Source organism: Nycticebus coucang, chromosome 4 (assembly GCF_027406575.1).
Source record: "Nycticebus coucang isolate mNycCou1 chromosome 4, mNycCou1.pri, whole genome shotgun sequence".
In the NCBI taxonomy this organism is placed as follows: domain Eukaryota; kingdom Metazoa; phylum Chordata; class Mammalia; order Primates; family Lorisidae; genus Nycticebus; species Nycticebus coucang.
This window is the reverse complement of record NC_069783.1, coordinates 2442236-2460549: the sequence shown is the minus strand read 5'-3', so window position 1 is coordinate 2460549 and position 18314 is coordinate 2442236. Positions and strand designations below refer to the sequence as shown.

General features: G+C 48.7%; 1 protein-coding gene across 3 annotated transcripts in view; it reads left to right on the top strand.

Annotated features, from left to right (window-relative positions):
- Positions 1-18314, top strand: part of EIPR1 (EARP complex and GARP complex interacting protein 1) — a 179973-nt gene that overhangs the window by 118872 nt on the left and 42787 nt on the right. For 2 of the 3 annotated variants that reach the window (XM_053587104.1, XM_053587103.1), the window contains exon 4: positions 1886-2042. The exons of the other annotated variant lie outside the window; for it this stretch is intronic. In XM_053587104.1, coding sequence (XP_053443079.1) covers positions 1886-2042 — 157 coding nt within the window. The remainder of the gene's footprint in view (positions 1-1885; positions 2043-18314) is intronic. 3 annotated transcript variants of the gene reach the window in all.

Genomic DNA, 18314 nt, shown 5'->3' with positions numbered 1-18314 from the left:
GAGGCCGAGACAGGAAGATTGTCTGAGCTCAGGAGTTTGAAACCAGCCTGAGCAAGAGCAAGACCCCATCTCTACTAAAAATAGAAAACCCAGCCAGGCCTGGTGGCGGGCGCCGGTAGTTCCAGCTACGTGAGTGGCTGAGGCAAGATGGTCGCTTGAGCCCAGGAGTTGGAGGTTGCTGTGAGCTATGATGTCACGGCACTCTACCCAGGGCACAGAGTTTGAGGTTGCTGTGAGCTGTGACGCCACAGCACTCTACCCAGGGCACAGAGTAAGACTTTGTCAAAAAAATGTAGTAAATTTGGTCATTGGTGATAATGTTAATAATAACAATACCCCCAAAGCTATTTTGTTGTGTGTTTACTACTGTATTTCTCGGTTGATATTCTGATTGAAGGAGTATCGTAGCTCACAAGTGATACATTTTCAAATGTAAAACAAGGTCATTTTCCTTTTCGTAATGTTATATTCATTTTTTTTCTTAGTTCATGTGTAGGAAATACTACTGACATGCTGTTTTTTTCTTGTTCTAACATAATATATAATGCTTTTAAATTCTTTATTTGATATCAGTTGATGATTTAATGTTGAACCCTATCCATTGTTTTGTAATCATTTATTAAAGGCTATCTTTAAGGAGGGATGGTGCTTACCACGTGTACAATTTAAAACTAAATGGAAAGCAGATTCTAGAAGGATTTATATTTAGAAATTTAATGTTGAATCTTTTTTTTTTTTTTTTTAATTTGTCACATTGAGAAATTTTCTAGAGGGCGGAGAACTAGTGCCTGGTACCCTCCAGGAAAATAAGTGGCCCAGTGTGTCTCGTGTCTCTTGTGAGTTTAGTCTCTTATTATCCACATAGTGGCTTGTCTAGGTGCTCAAAATACAGAATCCTGGAGCGCCTGACAGACAGGGGCAGATGAGCATCAGGGCAGTGAGGACGGCCAGTGTCTCTGGGAGGACAGACCGGGCAGCAGGGCAGTGAGGACGGCCAGTGTCTCTGGGAGGACAGACCGGGCAGCAGGGCCGTGAGGACGGCCAGTGTCTCTGGGAGGACAGACCGGGCAGCAGGGCCGTGAGGACGGCCAGTGTCTCTGGGAGGACAGACCGGGCAGCAGGGCCGTGAGGACGGCCAGTGTCTCTGTGAGGACAGACCGGGCAGCAGGGCCGTGAGGACGGCCAGTGTCTCTGTGAGGACAGACCGGGCAGCAGGGCCGTGAGGACGGCCAGTGTCTCTGGGAGGACAGACCGGGCAGCAGGGCCGTGAGGACGGCCAGTGTCTCTGGGAGGACAGACCGGGCAGCAGGGCCGTGAGGACGGCCAGTGTCTCTGGGAGGCTGCACCCTGTTGGCATGGTGGGTGACACTGCCACCTGCCAGGCGGGATGACCCTCAGCCTGCTGCATCTTTGATCATAGACACCCATCCCTTTAGGTAAAATGAGGCTGAATAACACTAATGATAGTATTTTCAAATGGGGTATTTCTCAGCATGCTCAGTACCCGTTGAAGATGATCCTTTAAAGCTGAAGGAAATGGCCCCTTTATGCCAACCTAAGACTCAAGCTGTGGGGGTGGCGATTATATCTCTAGTCCCCCATTTTCCTCCTTTTTTTGAAGAACTGTTGAAGAAGAACGGAAGGATATCAATTTTGAAGAAATTAGATTTCCTTCTGAAACAGAATGATGGTTTTTGAAACAAGGAGCAAGTGGGTCAGCTGGATGCTAATTATGAGCTGTGCCTTGTTCTGTTGGCTGCCTGTGATTTTAAATATTTTACAGAGCAGCTGTGCCCTGCTTGTGGGTCCGTGTGAGTGCTGGTATGCTGTCTGCAGACTGGGGGCTGCACACCGTGCTCTGTTGACATTATCCTCTGTTGCTCAGCTTCAGACAGTAAAGTCCTGACATGTGCAGCCGTGTGGAGGATGCCGAAGGAATTGGAATCAGGCAGCCACGAGTCCCCCGATGATTCATCGAGCACGGCGCAGACCCTGGAGCTGCTCTGTCACCTTGACAACACAGCCCATGGCAACATGGCCTGGTAGGATTTTGCATATTTTATTTGCCCAGAACAAGCCTGAAGCTTGGGCAGGTGCTGGAACATGTGCAGTTTCATATTGCAGAAGCTTCTCACACACTTTTCAGATGCTCCTTCCTTTTAGAAAGCTGGTATGTATTGATTGTATTTCAGTCCCAGTGTTTCCTGGGTCACCCCACTCACAGAGGCCCCCCGCAGGTGTGGTGCTGGAGTGCCCAGGGCTTTCTCCTCTTTGTCTCACAGGAGTATTATCCATGGACAGGGCAACAGTCAGGTACTGCAGAGCACTGGAGCTCACATTGCTTCTCAACTTTGCAAATATGCTTTTATTCAGCACTTGTGCATAAATTATTCCTCACTTCAGGTTGAAGGCTTATAATGTCTTCCTCCTGTAGGCTAAGTGTGAGAACGTGGCGTGCGTGTCTGGCTGTGTCCCCAAGCCCACCCATCAGCCATGCGGTGTCAAGGTACACAGAGAGGTGGGGGGCTCCACTGGCCAGTATGCTTCAGTATGGCCAGAGGGTTTGCTGTGTCCACTGCTCTCTGTTTCCAGGGCCCTCTGCATAGCAGTGACGGCTTATCTCTGGACTCCCTGAGCCTTGGCATAATTAAGAAGCCATGTTTTCTAGAAGGGATTGTAGGGGGTATTTATAGTAACAGTAATTGTTGTTTTACTTAATACAGTAAGCATTGTGCTCTGTGCATGTATGCATGTACCTGTGTCTGCAGGGAAGTGACACCTCTGTGTAACCAGTTCTGTCTTAGTCAGCTCCACCAATTAAATAGATTTCGCCTCACAGATACTTATGAAGCACCTGCTGCACTCACCTCCAGGGACACCAAGGTGGCAAGTCAGGGGACCTGGCCTCAAAGAGACATGATCTCCAGGGGAGACTCAGAGTGTAAACAACTAACCGAGAGGCAGGCTATGACTGGCACACTCTGACATCATTATGAACCATGTGCCTCCGGAGGGAGCAGCAGTTAATTACTAGAGAAAGCTTCACTTAGGAGGGGCTGTTTGGAATTGGGACTAGGGACTGGTTCAGGCTTCTGTCATCAGGTGTGGGCCTTGAAGCAGCAGAGAGCCTCCAGAGTGCCTTTTGCATGTCAGTTGTGCCGAATTTATTTCAATAATTGCTGTATTTCCCACAAGTCATAGATATTTCTTCTCAAAGAGGTGCTCTGAGTATCATAATCATACCCCATCTTGCAAAGTAAGGGGAGGAGATGGAGAATCAGAAACTCCTCAGGGGTGATCATCTTGATGCTGTCCCTCGACTGCCTGGTACAGAATCTCTGCAAATCACACAGTATCTTTCAGAGCGCCACACTCTCAGCAAACAGACGTTTGCACGGCTTTGTGTGCATTCATGTGTGTGTGTACACGTGCATTTTTGCAAGTATGCGTGCGCATTCATAGGTGTGTGTGCATATACATGTAAGCACATTTGTGCATGTGAACTCTTGTTTGCACACGTGCATGCACTTGTACATGTGTATATGTGTGCATATATGCACATGAGTGCACCTATATGTGTACATATGTGCATGTGTGTGCACCTTTGTATGTGTGTGTACATGTGTGTGCACCCATACATGTATATATGTGTGTACATACATCCACGTGTGTGCACCTGTGCATGTGTATGTGTGTACGTGTGCACCTGTACACGTGTATACGTGTGTGCACCTGTACACGTGTATATGTGTGTGCACCTGTACATGTGCATATATGTGTGCATACGTGCATGTGAGTGCACCTATATGTGTATATGTGTGTACATACATGCACATGTGCGCACCTGCACATGTGTATATGTGCGTGCACCTGCACATGTGCATATGGATGTGCACACATGCACGCACCTGTATATGTGCACATGTGCACGTGTGTGCACCTGTATGTGTGCGCATGTGTGTGCACCTGTACATATGCATATGTGTGTGCATGTGCACATGAGTGCACCTATACGTGTATATATATGTACATATGTGCACATGTGTGTACCTATGCATGTGTATGTGTGTACACGTGTATAAGTGTATGTTCACATGTGTGAACCTGTACGTGTGTATATGTGTGCACACGTGCATGTGAGTGCACTTATACGTGCGTATGTGTACATAAGTTCATGTGTGTGCACCTGTGCATGTGTATGTGTGTGTACCTGTGCACATGCATGAACCTATACATGTGCATATGTGTGTGTGCATGTGAGTGCACCTATACGTGTGTATATATGTGTACATACATGCGCGTGTGTGCACCTGTACATGTGTATGTATATGTGTGTATGCACACGTGCATTAGCATACACTCATATTGTAAGAGATACACTAGCACTGGGGGTGCAGATGAGTGAGACTCAGGGCAGGTCAAGAGTCACTTTCAGGAAGGGCCGACAGATGCAGAAGCTGTCAGACCCACTGGTGGGTGCAGAGACAGTCGTGCTCAGAGAAGGGACTTTGGGCCTCATGGGGTGAGGAGCTGCAGACCATTTTCCAGCTTCCTGTTGTGTGCAGAGCCTCTGTCCTGTATTCCATACAGAGAGGCAGGCACACATGTTTCAGAGAGCTGAATATTAGATTAAAATGTTGGGTCACATCACATGATACACACCTGTGAAAGTAACTGTTGATTTAAAGAAAGACAAATTTAACTGTCCTCAAATTCACCTTGGATTGGCATTCTGATTTTGCTGCCATTATTCAAAGCATTTCATGAATTCTACTTTGTGATCCTATATATATGTGTGTGTGTGTATGTATATGTGTGTTTATATATGTGTGTGTACATATATACTAGGTGCAGAGACAGGTGTGCTCAGAGATGGGACCTTCGGCCTACTGGGTTGAGGGGCTGCAGACCCCCCCCAACACACACACACACACACACACACACACACGCATGCGCGCGCGCGCGCATACATATTTTTTTTTCAGTCTCTCTCTGCTGCCCTGGGTAGAGTGTTGTGGCATCAGCCCAGCTCACAGCAATCTCAAATACCTGAGCTTAAGCCATCCTCTTGCCTCAGCCTCAGCCTCCTGAGTAGCTGGGACTGCAGGTGCTTACCACCATGCCTGGCTAATTTTTCTGTTTGTGGTAGAGACAGGGTCTCACTCTTGCTCAGGCTGGTCTGGCACTCCTGAGCTCAGGTGATCCACGCTTGTCGGCCTCCCAGAGTGCTGGGATTATGGGCATGAGCCTTGTGCCCAGCCTGTTATCCAATATATCATGGCGTATTTCCCCACACTCTTTTTTCCCCTTGAGCTTTGTGCTTCGTGGTTGTAGATTCATGTGCAGTTGCAGGAATGACACAGGGTCGTCCGTGTTCCTTCCGCCAGGGCCCCCAGGGCACCATACGTAACTGCAGTGCAGGATGGCAGCCAGGACGTCGGTGTGCTGCAGTCGCTGACCTTATGCAGTTTTTACCAATTGTGCGTGCACCTGTGTGTGCACATTTAGTTCCCTGCCATTTCCCCTCATGTGTGGGCTCATGTAGCCAAAGGTGCAGAGTGGCTCTGTCCCCAGCGTCCGCCCTGCTCCTCTCTGTAGCTGTGGCCACTGCCCTCCCCGCACCTGTCCTTAACCCCCGGCAGGCACTGATCTGTGCTCCATCTCAGTGATGTCGTTTCGAGGACGCTGTGTTCCCGGGAGGGTGCACTGTTGCTTAATTTTCAAGCTTAATTCCCGAGTAGTTGCACGTGTCCATCAGTCACTCCTTTCTCTTTGCTACGGACGTCCCCCCGTGTGTTTAACCATTCGCCTACTGAAGGGCATCAGGGTTTTTTCTAGTTTATGGCTTTTATGAGTTAAGCAGCCATATACAGGTTATTGTGGGAACACAGGGCCATGCTTCCCTTGGCCGCATGCCCTGGTGCCATTGCCAGGCTGACCTGTAAGCGTGTTTCTTTTGTGAGAAGCTGCTTGCTCTTTCCCAGGGTGACTGCACTTCTGCTGTTGTGTCTGCAGAGTGTGGGGACCCCACCTCTCCTCACCAGCACCCATGCTGTCTTCTTACTGTCTTCAATGATGTCAAAGTTTTATTATTAGATAGAGAATTTGGTTTTTGGAAATTTAAGGCTGGTAAATATGGTGTAGGTGATGAATGCCGTTTGGGGTCAAACTCAAGGCCATTCAGTGGCATTTTCAATGTGTTTGCTTCCCTTTCTGGTGTGAAGCTGGAGCTAAGAGCAGCTCCAGAAGATGTTTCCTAATCCATGCTACCGACTGTCAGGTTGCACTCAAGAATGCCACAAAGTTCTTTGTACTCAAGTTGCCTGCAGGCTAGCAGTGTACCCCCTACTATAGGGGACAGTGCTGGGGACTCCTGTCCTCAGACCATTTCATCTGCTTATCTGGAGCAGCCTGAGCCCCAAGTTTGGCAGCTCTCTCATGTTTGTGTCAGCGAGCAGCTGCCTTAGTCCTGACAGTCTTCCTGGAATAGGAGAGGCCAGGGGAGCGGCGGGAGACCCTTGTGACCCAGTGGCCTCCGCCGGACACTCGTCAGATGCACTCCAGAACCTGTGGAAGCTGCTGCAGCCTGCCCCGAGCAGCACAGGGCCTGGTGTCTTGTGCTCACCTCCTCCTGAGTAGCAGTCGGGTCGCTGGGAAGTCGTGTGTTTCTCTAGGTCAGATGTACATCTCTGAAATGTAGATGATGCTGGGGTTATTGTGATGGTTATGTAGCAAGATCTCCATGGGCAACTGTGTTTGTTAAGAAAAATCATAAAAATGAGGCAATGAAGGCACTGGTGTAAGGTCCCCTCTGATCTCTTTCAGCCTGGTTTTCCATAGTTCTGCACTGGGGGGACAGAGACCCTGGGCTGAGCCCAGAGGAGCTGCCAAATACCCTGTGGCTTCCGAGGCCGTGTCTGATTAGAGCCACGTGGCCTCACGGCTCAGTGTCCCATCGTCAGAGAGGCCTTTCTTAACCACTCTGTCTGTAGTATCCCCGTGCCACCCCCACCCTGAAACGTTTTGTCATGTCACCCAGTTTCCCCTTTCTTCATAGCAGCTGTCTGGCTGTGCCCACTTGTCCTCTTTCTCTGTGGTCTCTGAGCCTTCACAGAAGCTCCTGTCCCGTCAGGGTCAAGGCCGTGTGTTCAGCACCTGGGGCAGCGCCGGCAGCAGGCAGGCCGTGTTTGGGTGAGAAGTCGGAGGATAGCAGCAGCTTCCTGGGGCCCTTCTGAGTGCTTTGCAGGCATGGCCTCGTTTATTGCTCACATGATCCTGTGAAGTAGGAACTGTCATTGTCCAGAGCTCCGCAGAGAGACCGAGGATCATGTACCTGGGGCCGCTCATTCCTAAATGGAGTATCTGGGACTTGTGGCCAGGCGGTGTGACCCCAGAACTCCAGAAACATCGTAATTGCCTTCCTGCTGAACCTGCAGGACCCATCTGTGGTCATCCATCATGATCTGGAAATTGTTTCCATTACTGGGAATATAAACTCACCTTCATCGGAATAAGTTGTGAGGATGTTTGAGTATGTCTAGCTAGTTCCTTTTTGGATGGTAGATATAAATACATGATGCTTTATGGGGAAATTATTCATTTTGAAGATACTGAAGCTGCTTTCTTTCCTGACATACTTGCCACTCTTGACTTGCGTCTTTAATCAGCTTGTGATTATCCGTGGAGGAGAGGATGGACTGTGAGGCTGCAGTCCTGCACTCTGATTTCGGATGTGTGGCTCATTACTTGTCTAATTTCGGGCAAGTCATTTTGCTTTAGGCCTGGTTTCCCGTGTGCAAAGTGTGGGTGCCTGCTGGGCTCTCGGATACCCTCTGCAGTTCTACATTTGTTAGATGCAGGGACATCTCTTTGACACTTAGTGCCACATAAGTTTGTTTTTAATGAGTTAAAAATAGGTTACAGACCCTTTCCCCCTCCCATTAGCATTGAATGCCACCTGCGGGAGCAGGAGCCTGCGAGACACAGGGTGAGAGAGTGTTTCAGCCACACAGCACATGGGAGGTCCTTCTGGTGAATTCCCTGCGTGGACAAAGTCGGTCCAGTAGGCAGCCACCTGGCTGGTGGATTATGTGGTAGAATTGGACAGGGCTCTGGGGACGCTCTGAGCACGGTGCACATCTGCTGAGGGTTTGACTTTCTCCAGCATATGTCACATTGTCCTGCTTTAAAGCATCTGTGTTAGCTGCTTTAAATTGTTTCTGGAGCAAGATAGGGTATAGATAAATAAGTAGAATAAATAAAATTTGGGCTTTTTACCGTTAAAGAAACTGAGGCTTAAAGAGGTTAATCCCAATGTCACCCTTGTAACTGATGACACTTTCTCACCCTTCAGGAGTGGAGAAGGAGGTTCTCCTTAAAGCTCACTCTTTTTATGTTGCATGTTTGTTCTTCTATAAAGAATTTGGTTTCTCCTCGAATCAGTGATTTAAGTGGCAGCTACATGCCTTTTACCAACACATGGAGGGTACGTGTCGGTAGTGAAATCGCAGGCAGTCGCCTGCAGACCCACCCCGTCTTGTGGGATCAGCGACTTTTGGAGCCCTGACAAGGCGGGAGGTTTCCTGGAAGTCTGAGGTGCTCATCATCCGTGAGTCCCGTTCTCGGTGCCAGCTCACAGTGAAGTTGTGATGTGGAGTCTCCACCATGCAGCATCACCACCGTCAGTGGTTCGATGGCTGATTAGCCACAACAGGCTAATTTCCTGCTTCTCCGTCTCCTTTTAACGATAAAGAGGCTCTCCAGCTGCGCACCTTGGCTGTGGATTAATGCTCCCTGCTGGCGAGTGGAAGCAGAGTCAAAATAATAGAAACTGGGGCATATTCTTGTTGTGCTCCGTTTCCCAAGTGCTGTATCAAGAGTCGTCATACAGAGCGCCTTGTTTCTCAGGTTGTGAAAACCTCCTTTAAAGGAGAAGTTACTAGAATCAGTAATAATAAGCATTAAGGGAGAAGGTCCAGCTCAGGACAGCCAGGCTTGCCACGGCCCAGCCCTGGCAGGGTCCACGTGGGCTGAGCTGGATAGTGCTGTTCAGGGTGCCACCTGCACCCTCACATGTCCAATGGCCCATCAGCACTGCACGGTGGCCAGCTAACCTCTGCTCCTGAGCCTGCTTCTGAGTGAAGGTGCCTCTTTGATCCAGACATTGGCAGATATCACAGTAAAATGCCAGGTAGGCCGAGAGGGCTTGTGATGCCTGGGGAATCAGGCGTGTGTGGTAAGAGCTGATAAGAAGGAAGAAAAAGGGCACAGGCAGCCATGCTGAGGTAGGCGGGAAGGAAGCTGGAAGCAGGGAGTGTGGGCCCACCAAGCGCTAGAGGCATTTTGTCTGGAAAACTAAGGACCCGGCCTCATCTCTCTTCATTTTTATTCCTTTTAGTTCAGTGTGACAGAGCAGTGGAAATTGGCTTAGTTCACATGTTACAAAGAATAGTAAATTCACAGCTAACCTTAACATCTTGCTATAGTTGTCTTTGAGGATAAGCTGTAAGAAAATGTGCTGGAGGGTGGCAGCCTGTGGCTCAGTCGGTAAGGCGCCAGCCCCATATACCGAGGGTGGCGGGTTCAAGCCCAGCCCCGGCCAAACTGCAACCAAAAAATAGCCGGGCATTGTGGCAGGTGCCTATAGTCCCAGCTACTCAGGAGGCTGAGGCAAGAGAATCGCTTAAGCCCAGGAGTTGGAGGTTGCTGTGAGCTGTGTGAGGCCACGGCACTCTACCAAGGGCCATAAAGTGAGACTCTGTCTCTACAAAAAAAAAAAGAAGAAAATGTTCTGGAAATTGGAGAGATCTTTTGTTATTATTCTACTGTTAATGACAATAGAGAATTGTTCATAATTATGAAAGTCTCGTCATTAAAGTTTTATCATACTGTTACAAGGTTCCTGCTCGTGCTGTTTTCCCCAGCTTAGGCGTACTCAGGTATAAGAGGTTTAGAACCAGCAGAAGTTGCTTCCTGGTCACTGGCCCATCACTGAAGTCATCCCCCGTTACCTTTCAAAAGAGCCCCAGATTACACCTCACAGCCCTTATTTCGTGTGGAAAAAGAACAGTCCTAAGGCATTTTAGCCAATATAAAATGCCTTCTTTCAAGTTTGTCTGAAGTCTCCACTGTAAAGTGGGGCATATTCGTCCAAGGCTTGCCTGCCCCATGTAAGTGTTGTCAAAATGCTTCCGTGCAGGGCAGTGCAGACACAGCTTGCTCCAGGAGACTCAAAGCAGAGACATCTGGACACATCGTGCAGAAAGTGTGGGTAGTTATTTATATTGCAAGGGAAATTCATATCCTCTCTGAGATTTTCATCCAAGTTTCCATTAAATATTGTTCAAAAGTGTGTTTTTGTTGATCCTTTATGAACCAAATGGGTATTTCCCAGAACACATTAGGCAAAAAGAGGCATACCCGGGCGCTCAGTGGAATAACAGTTTAGAAGATGTCTTAACAAAGTGCTGTGTACTATAAACTGGGCAGCTTTTAGACGACAGGAAACCATTTCTCCCTGTGGAGGCTGAGAGACCTCCAGGCCCCGGCAGAGGTGGCACCTGGCGGGGTCCCTCTTCCTGGTTCACAGGTGGCGCCTGGCGGGGCCCCTCTTCCTGATTCACAGGTGGCGCCTGGCGGGGTCCCTCTTCCTGATTCAAAGGTGGCACCTGGCGGGGTCCCTCTTCCTGATTCACAGGTGGCACCTGGCGGGGTCCCTCTTCCTGGTTCACAGGTGGCGCCTGGCGGGGTCCCTCTTCCTGGTTCACAGGTGGCGCCTGGCGGGGTCCCTCTTCCTGGTTCACAGGTGGCGCCTGGCGGGGTCCCTCTTCCTGGTTCACAGGTGGCGCCTGGCGGGGTCCCTCTTCCTGGTTCACAGGTGGCGCCTGGCGGGGTCCCTCTTCCTGGTTCACAGGTGGCGCCTGGCGGGGTCCCTCTTCCTGGTTCACAGGTGGCGCCTGGCGGGGTCCCTCTTCCTGGTTCACAGGTGGCGCCTGGCGGGGTCCCTCTTCCTGGTTCACAGGTGGCGCCTGGCGGGGTCCCTCTTCCTGGTTCACAGGTGGCACCTGGCGGGGTCCCTCTTCCTGGTTCACAGGTAGCGCCTGGCGGGGTCCCTCTTCCTGGTTCACAGGTGGTGCCTTCTACCTGCATCCACTTGGTGGAAAGAAGGACGTGCCCCCTCAGGGCACCTTCATCAGGGCACTGATCCATCCCTCATGGCTTCACCACCTCCCAGAGGTCCCAACTCCAGACTGTGTCACCTTGAGGACTAGGATTTCAACATATGAATTTGGGATGGGAGGAACAAACATTAGGCTATAGCAGAAGAATATATATTTTTGGTTGTATTACACTTGAGGTTTAAGTGATTTAAAAGCCTGTGGGTATCCAACATCTGCAGGTGAGAATTCCTAACTATCATTGACTTTGCTTCTACTGTTCAAAAATCAGGAGGTGAGGCAGGAGAAGAGATAGAAAAGGGAGGAAGGACGAGCTGCTCGTCAGCATTCAGATAGATTCTAGACGGAATATTTCATTTCAAAATATTTTATTGGTTTAAAAGGTACCTTTGAACTTGCTGAGAAGACCAGGGAGAAGATAGTTTGGTTGAACTTGCCCTCCAAAGTCAGCAAGGGGGAAGAGCGTGGGAAGAATCTGCAGGGAGGAAGTGTGGTGTGGACCAGGCCTGGGACTGATGGGCTGGAGCTGGTGTGATTCCACCACTCACATGACGCGCAGGCCCCAGCTCCGCCCCTCCAGCTCTCTCTGGAACAGAGGGTCAGGATGGTGGCACACTGCCACGCCTGTGTGTCCTTACCCACACCTGCCCGACTCAGGAACATGGTCCGCGAGGGCAGGGTTTTGAGGCCAGTGCTTTCCTGTCTACACCTCCATAAACAGGCCTCTGCCTCTTGTGAATCCTGGTACTGGAGCCCAGAGCGAGAGCCACAGAGCATTTACTCAGGCCGTTCATTGTTAGCCTCCACGAGACAGAAAAAATCTGAAGAAGCACCTTTACCCTCCATGCAGCTCGCGTTTGCCCTTTGCTTTTTGTCTGACCTAAAGTAGAGCCAGCTGGTTGATGGAGCTACGGACCTGCCCTGATGAGAGGGTCGGGACAGATGCTGACCTTTAAACACCATATCCCCAGTGCCAAAAGTCACAGGCTTGCCCTGTGGGGAAGGGTCACCAGGCTGTGCATGGGCACGGTGCTATTTATTCTGTGTGTCACAGCCTAATGAACACGCACGACCCTAGGTTTGAGCAAGGGAGCTCCCCGACTGCTGGTGTGATGTGACTTGGATTCTGTCCTTGCAGCACTATGGGAAGCTGCCATAAGCTCAGTTGTGAATTTTCAAGCAGGAGGAAATTAACCGCATTGCCAACTCAGTGCGTTGCAGGAGATTTGTAAGCTGGGGAAATTCTTCATTGCATTCTCTTTAGAGCTTTTCAAAATTTGACTGGTAACTAATCATAATCACCGTCTTACAGACATATTTCTCCCTGAAGTTTTTTTTTTTTTATTAAATCAAAACTGTATATGTTGATATGATCATGGGGCATCATACACTCGCTTCATAGACCATTTGACACATTTTCATCACAATGGTTAACATAGCCTTCCTGGCATTATCTCAGTTACTGTGCCAAAACATTTACATTCCACATTTACCAAGTTTCGCAAATACCCCCATCCCTCCTCTCCCTTTCCCACTTCCCCCTATTGTTAGGTTGTAACTGGGTTATAGCTTTCACGTGAGAGCCCCAAATTAGTTTCATAGTAGGGCTGAGTACATTGGGTACTTTTTCTTCCATTCTTGAGATACTTCACTAAGAAGAATATGTTCCAGCTCCATCCATGTAAACATGAAAGAGGTAAAGTCTCCAGCTTTCTTTAAGGCTGCATAATATTCCATGTGTACATATACCACAATTTATTAATCCATTCGTGGATCAATGGGCACTTGGGCTTTTTCCATGACTTAGCAATTATGAATTGGGCTGCAATAAACATTCTGGTACAAATATCTTTGTTATGTTGTGATTTTTGGTCTTCTGGGTATATGCCCAGCAGAGGAATTACAGGATTGAATGGCAGATCTATTTTTAGATCTCTGAGTGTTCTCCATATATCTTTCCAAAAGGAATGTATTAATTTGCATGCCTACCAGCAGTGCAGAAGTGTTCCCTTTTTCAACGCACTCCCTATTAAAGCTCCACTGTCATTATTTTAAAGATCTTGAAAAAAACAATACTTTGTTTTATATGGAATCAGACAAAACCTCGAATAGCCAAGACATTACTCAGAAATAAAAACAAAACAGGAGGAATCACGCTACCAGACCTCAGACTTTACTACAAATCGATAGTGACCAAAACAGCATGGTATTGGCACAAGAACAGAGAAGTAGATATCTGGAACAGAATAGAGAACCAAGAGATGAATCTTCCTGAAGGTTTTTCGGTTTCCAGTGAAGTAGTGAACGTGAAGAGCTTGGGGCTGCATTTGGAACCCGCAGGCTCAACACAGGCTTTCCTGTGAGGCGTGAAGTGGCAGCTTCTGTTCCTTCAGGAGTTGGGCCCCTTGTTGGGTGTCCTGGCACCTTTACTTTTCTTCCTGAATGGCTGAGGAGAATCAGTCCGTATCTGCAAGGGATGTGAGTTGAAATTGATTCTGCATGGAGGTTGCTTGAGAATGTCTCGGTGTCCCTGGAGCTGTCCTTACCCCAGGTGCAAAATGCAGAACGGTGAATCGCTCATTTTGGAACCGCTCATTTGTAGAAGAGTAGTGTATTTTTCTGTTTGACGAGCTGCTATCATGGCCCTTGTTACTTGCCACGAAGTTTAGATTTTGTCGTCTGATTGTTTAAGTTTATTTGGATTTATTGATAAAGGCAGCCTGGGTCTTGTGTTCTTCTCAATGGTTGGGAAGGGCTGAAGCGTCCTTAGTGGGGTGTATTAGGTTTATACTACTTTGTGCTCAACTTGTTTAATATCATTTTATGTCCTCTCAGTTTCACTAGTAGAGAGTGATAAAGCAGAAAAGTGGATGATTTTTACGAACAAAGAAATAAACTTCTTAGTTTGGAATAGCAAGTATGGCAGAAATTCTAGGTTATTTTCTCATGTTTATAGCACCAGTTTCCTGGTGATGATCCACGATGAAGTAGAATTTCCCTTTTTATTACACTTGGCATCCTCCAGTTATTCCAAGGTAGGTTGCAAACAGTAGTGATTATAGGGGTTGCTACCTATAAAATAACAGCCATTATTTCCAGATGTATCACCCATGGATAAATAGTGAAAGACACAATAAAGGAGCTCTCTTTCTAGTGATTTTACTCAGTGATAAGGCCCCCATGAACTATCTGGTGTCTCAGTAGTGTGACGGCTCTGCAGAGGCACCTCAGAAAGGCGTGTTTTTCGAGAGGATCTGTTGGCTGTACACTGCCCCGGAGGAGAACAAAGACACCTGTTTGTTTGAGTGTCTTATGTGAATATGTGTTATAGGATAAAAGACGAGTATCTGCAAGGAACAGGGTGAAAAGAAAACAAGTTAGGAAAGGCGAAGGGTGGGGCTGATGGACAGATAGGACCGCACACCTGGATCTGCATGGGAGTGAGGGTGCTGCCGGGAGGCCATGGGGAGCTGCACGCTGGGCTGTCCCCACCCAGCCGGAAGCACGGGCACCACTTCCCTTGCAGTCATTCACAATTAACTTTCCAAATTGAGCATTTTCTCTGTGAAGAAGTAGATTCTTCAGGTTAGGTGGACACCCCCACCCCCACCCCCGCCCCTCGTGACGCTTATGAGGCTGAGCAGGAAGGCACCACTCATGGGCCCACGTGGCCTGAGGCTCTCCATGGAGGCTTGGGCCCCTGTTTACCTGTGTGTGTGATGTGTATGTGAGTAATGTATGTGTGTGTGTGTGGTGTGGTTTGTGCATGCGTGCAGTGTGGTGTGGGGGTGTAGTGCGTGTATCTGTGGTACGGATGACAGAATGTGAGGACAGTCTCCTGTTTGGTGTATTAGTCTCAAGAGCAAAATAGAACCAGCAGTTTCCTCACAGGGACACCTGTGCCCCCGACAGGGACTTGGGAGCTCCAGAGTGCTGTGAAGCCGTGGAGGGAAGGTGGTGTGGGCCTGCTAATGCTGGAGGCCACTGTGGAAAGCTGGGTGCTGGTGACAGCCACCCTGGTGACCTGGGACCCCAGGCTGCTGGGGAAGGAGGCAAGACGGCCGCGTGTGTTTGAGTTTCCAACCTCTCCTGGAGTTTTTTTTTTTTTTCTTTTCCAAAAGAAATCTCCATGGAATTTTCTTGGTACATATAAAAGTGGTGATTTTAATGTTCCAGCAAATTTTAAGTAGCTTTTACAGTTTTCCAGAGGGAAGCCATTGGCGTTTGGAGAGAGAGGAGCCTTTAATGCTGAAGGCTGTAGCTTGGGGGGCGGGGTGGGGGTGGAGGACTAGCATTCCTGAGCTTGCCACCTGCACTGCCCTCCTGGTCCCCACTGTGTGCGGGCCCTGCCTGAATACCGGCTCATCTGCTCAACACAGACCTGTGATCCCCACATGACCATTATCATAACCCAAACACACCCACTGTGTGCGGGCCCTGCCTGAGTGCTGGCTCATCTGCTCAACACAGACCTGTGATCTCCACATGACCATTATCATAACCCAAGCACACCCACTGTGTGCAGGCCCTGCCTGAATACCAGGTCATCTGCTCACCACAGACCTGTGATCCCCACATGACCATTATCATAACCCAAGCACACCCACTGTGTGCAGGCCCTGCCTGAATACCGGGTCATCTCCTCACCACAGACCTGTGATCCCCGCATGACCGTTATCATAACCCAAGCACACCCACTGTATGCAGGCCCTGCCTGAGTGCTAGCTCATCTGCTCATCACAGACCTGTGATACCCTCATGACCATTATCATAACCCAAGCACACCCACTGTGTGCAGGCCCTGCCTGAGTACCGGTTCATCTGCTCACCACAGACCTGTGATCTCTGCATGACCGTTATCATAACCCAAGCACACCCACTGTGTGCAGGCCCTGCCTGAGTACTGGCTCATCTGCTCACCACAGACCTGTGATCTCCGCATGACCGTTATCATAACCCAAGCACACCCACTGTGTGAAGGCCCTGCCTGAGTACTGGCTCATCTGCTCACCACAGACCTGTGATCTCTGCATGACCGTTATCATAACCTAAACACACCCACTGTGTGCAGGCCCTGCGTGAGTACTGGCTCATCTGCTCATCACAGACCTGTGATCCCTGCATGACAATTATCCCCACTGGACAGATGAGGAAATAACCGAAGCACAAAGGTATTAAGGCTCCAGGAGCTGGGATTGGAACTGGGGCAGACTGGCTGCAGACTCTCTGTCAACCCGCTACCTGTTCCTTCCTCTTGCACCTTCAGCAAGTTTGGTGTTTCAGTGGTGCAGTGGTGGCCCTTTCCAAGACCTCTAGTGCAGTGATTTCCAACCTGGGTGCCGCGTCATACTGGTGTGCCACGAGAGGATCTTAGGTGTGTCGAGAAAATATTTAAAGATCATTAATTGAATTATTTTCAAAAGAAGTTCAAAGCACAGTAAGTACACTCTTTGTTTTACTCTTTTTTTTTTTTTGATCAACATAATTTAAGTGTGTTGTGGACATTTAACTATAGGTTTAAGTGTGCCTGAGATAAAAAAGGTTGAAAACACTGGCCTTGTGGATGCCCAAAACCACGGAGAGCATCAAACCCTAGTGTGTGGTGTTTTTCCCCATACGTACATACCTATGGTAAAGTTAAATTTATAAATCAGGTGCAATAAGACAGTAACAACAATAACTACTAGTGAAATGGAACAACTGTAACAACACACCACAATAAAAGCTGCGCGAACGCGGCCTTTCTCTGCACCTCTCTCTCTGTGAACACACATACATATAGACGTGTGTATTCTATTCCCCTATCCTCACCTATTTTGAGACCACTATTGACTGGGTCACTGAAACTGCAGAAAGTGAAACCATGGGTAAGGGGGGATTACTGTTTGCACGTCGTGTATGCGTGTGTGTGTGTTTAGTTTGTTAAAACCCCTCATACTGAAAAGTTGGATATTGCTTCCTTGGGTTAGCGCTGTGTTATTTCCTGCTGGCTCTCCTCCCGTCCCCTCTGCCTGTGGACATGCTTAGCGAGTGCTGCGTGGGGTCCCCTCCCAGGTGCTTCCGCCTGAGTCCTGACACAGGCACCGTCTCAGCGGCCGCAGACACGGAGAAACTCACAACACCTGGCTGTCTCTTCCCAGGTGTATGAAGGCAGTGAAGCTCTGTCTAGTTAGCAGCTTTTAAATCTTAAGGTTTCAGTTAAAGTTCATGTGATCATTTTGCCTAATGATGATACTGACGCCAGAGTCTCTTGAAAACAGTGAATACTTGGTCTTTGTTAAGAGTCGAGGTGGGCCCAGAAATGCCCGATGAGGACAGAGCAGTTGCAGAATGAGAACCGAGTGTGAGTGACCAGCAAGAGTGTTGTCTGCTGGCTGTCCCTCCTCACTTCTAGATGGGGAGGTGGTTGTGCAGACCAGGCCCGTAAGCCGTGTGCAGGTGCTGCAGAGCTTTGAGGGGAGAGTCCAGGGTCAGTTACCCTGATCACTGGTGCTCGTAAGTCCCACCCTGAGGGTCTCAGCAGAGGAAGGTTTGTGTTGAAGCTCCAGCCTTCACAGGCGCTGAGGGTGCAGAGCCCAGACCATGAGTGTGATGCGTGTTTCTTTTTAACTGCAGCTTCTTTACATCCAGACCGCATTTTGCTACGTGTCAGCATCCGTTGGGAATTCTGATAATGAGGGATTATTCTTTAAAGAAAAGGACTCTGATTTACTTTCTGGTAATTCTGTTCATGTGTTTTATGTGGTTAACCTTTAAAATATTGCATTATGTGATAAATTTGTCAAATCTTTAGTTAAAATAAGTCCTGCCAGAACTTGGAGTTGAGTCTAGTCAAAGAGCTTTAGTTACACGAGCACTGAGTTTCCTCTTGTCAGGAGGACCAGCCCCCTGGGGTGTGCGACAGCTTCGTGTCTGATGCACATGGTGTTTCTAAACCAAACTTTTAACAAGAACAAAAGCTTCCATGGTGCAGGCGATCACCAGGCTCAGCCCTCAGACTAGAAAGGCTGAAGTAATGAAGAAGGACTAGCTGAAGTGACGCTGCCGTGACCCCACTCGGAACCGTCTTCTTAGGTCATTAGTTATGCTTGGTTTACCTATAAATCCGTGAAGACAGAAGTGAGTTAGTGACAGGTA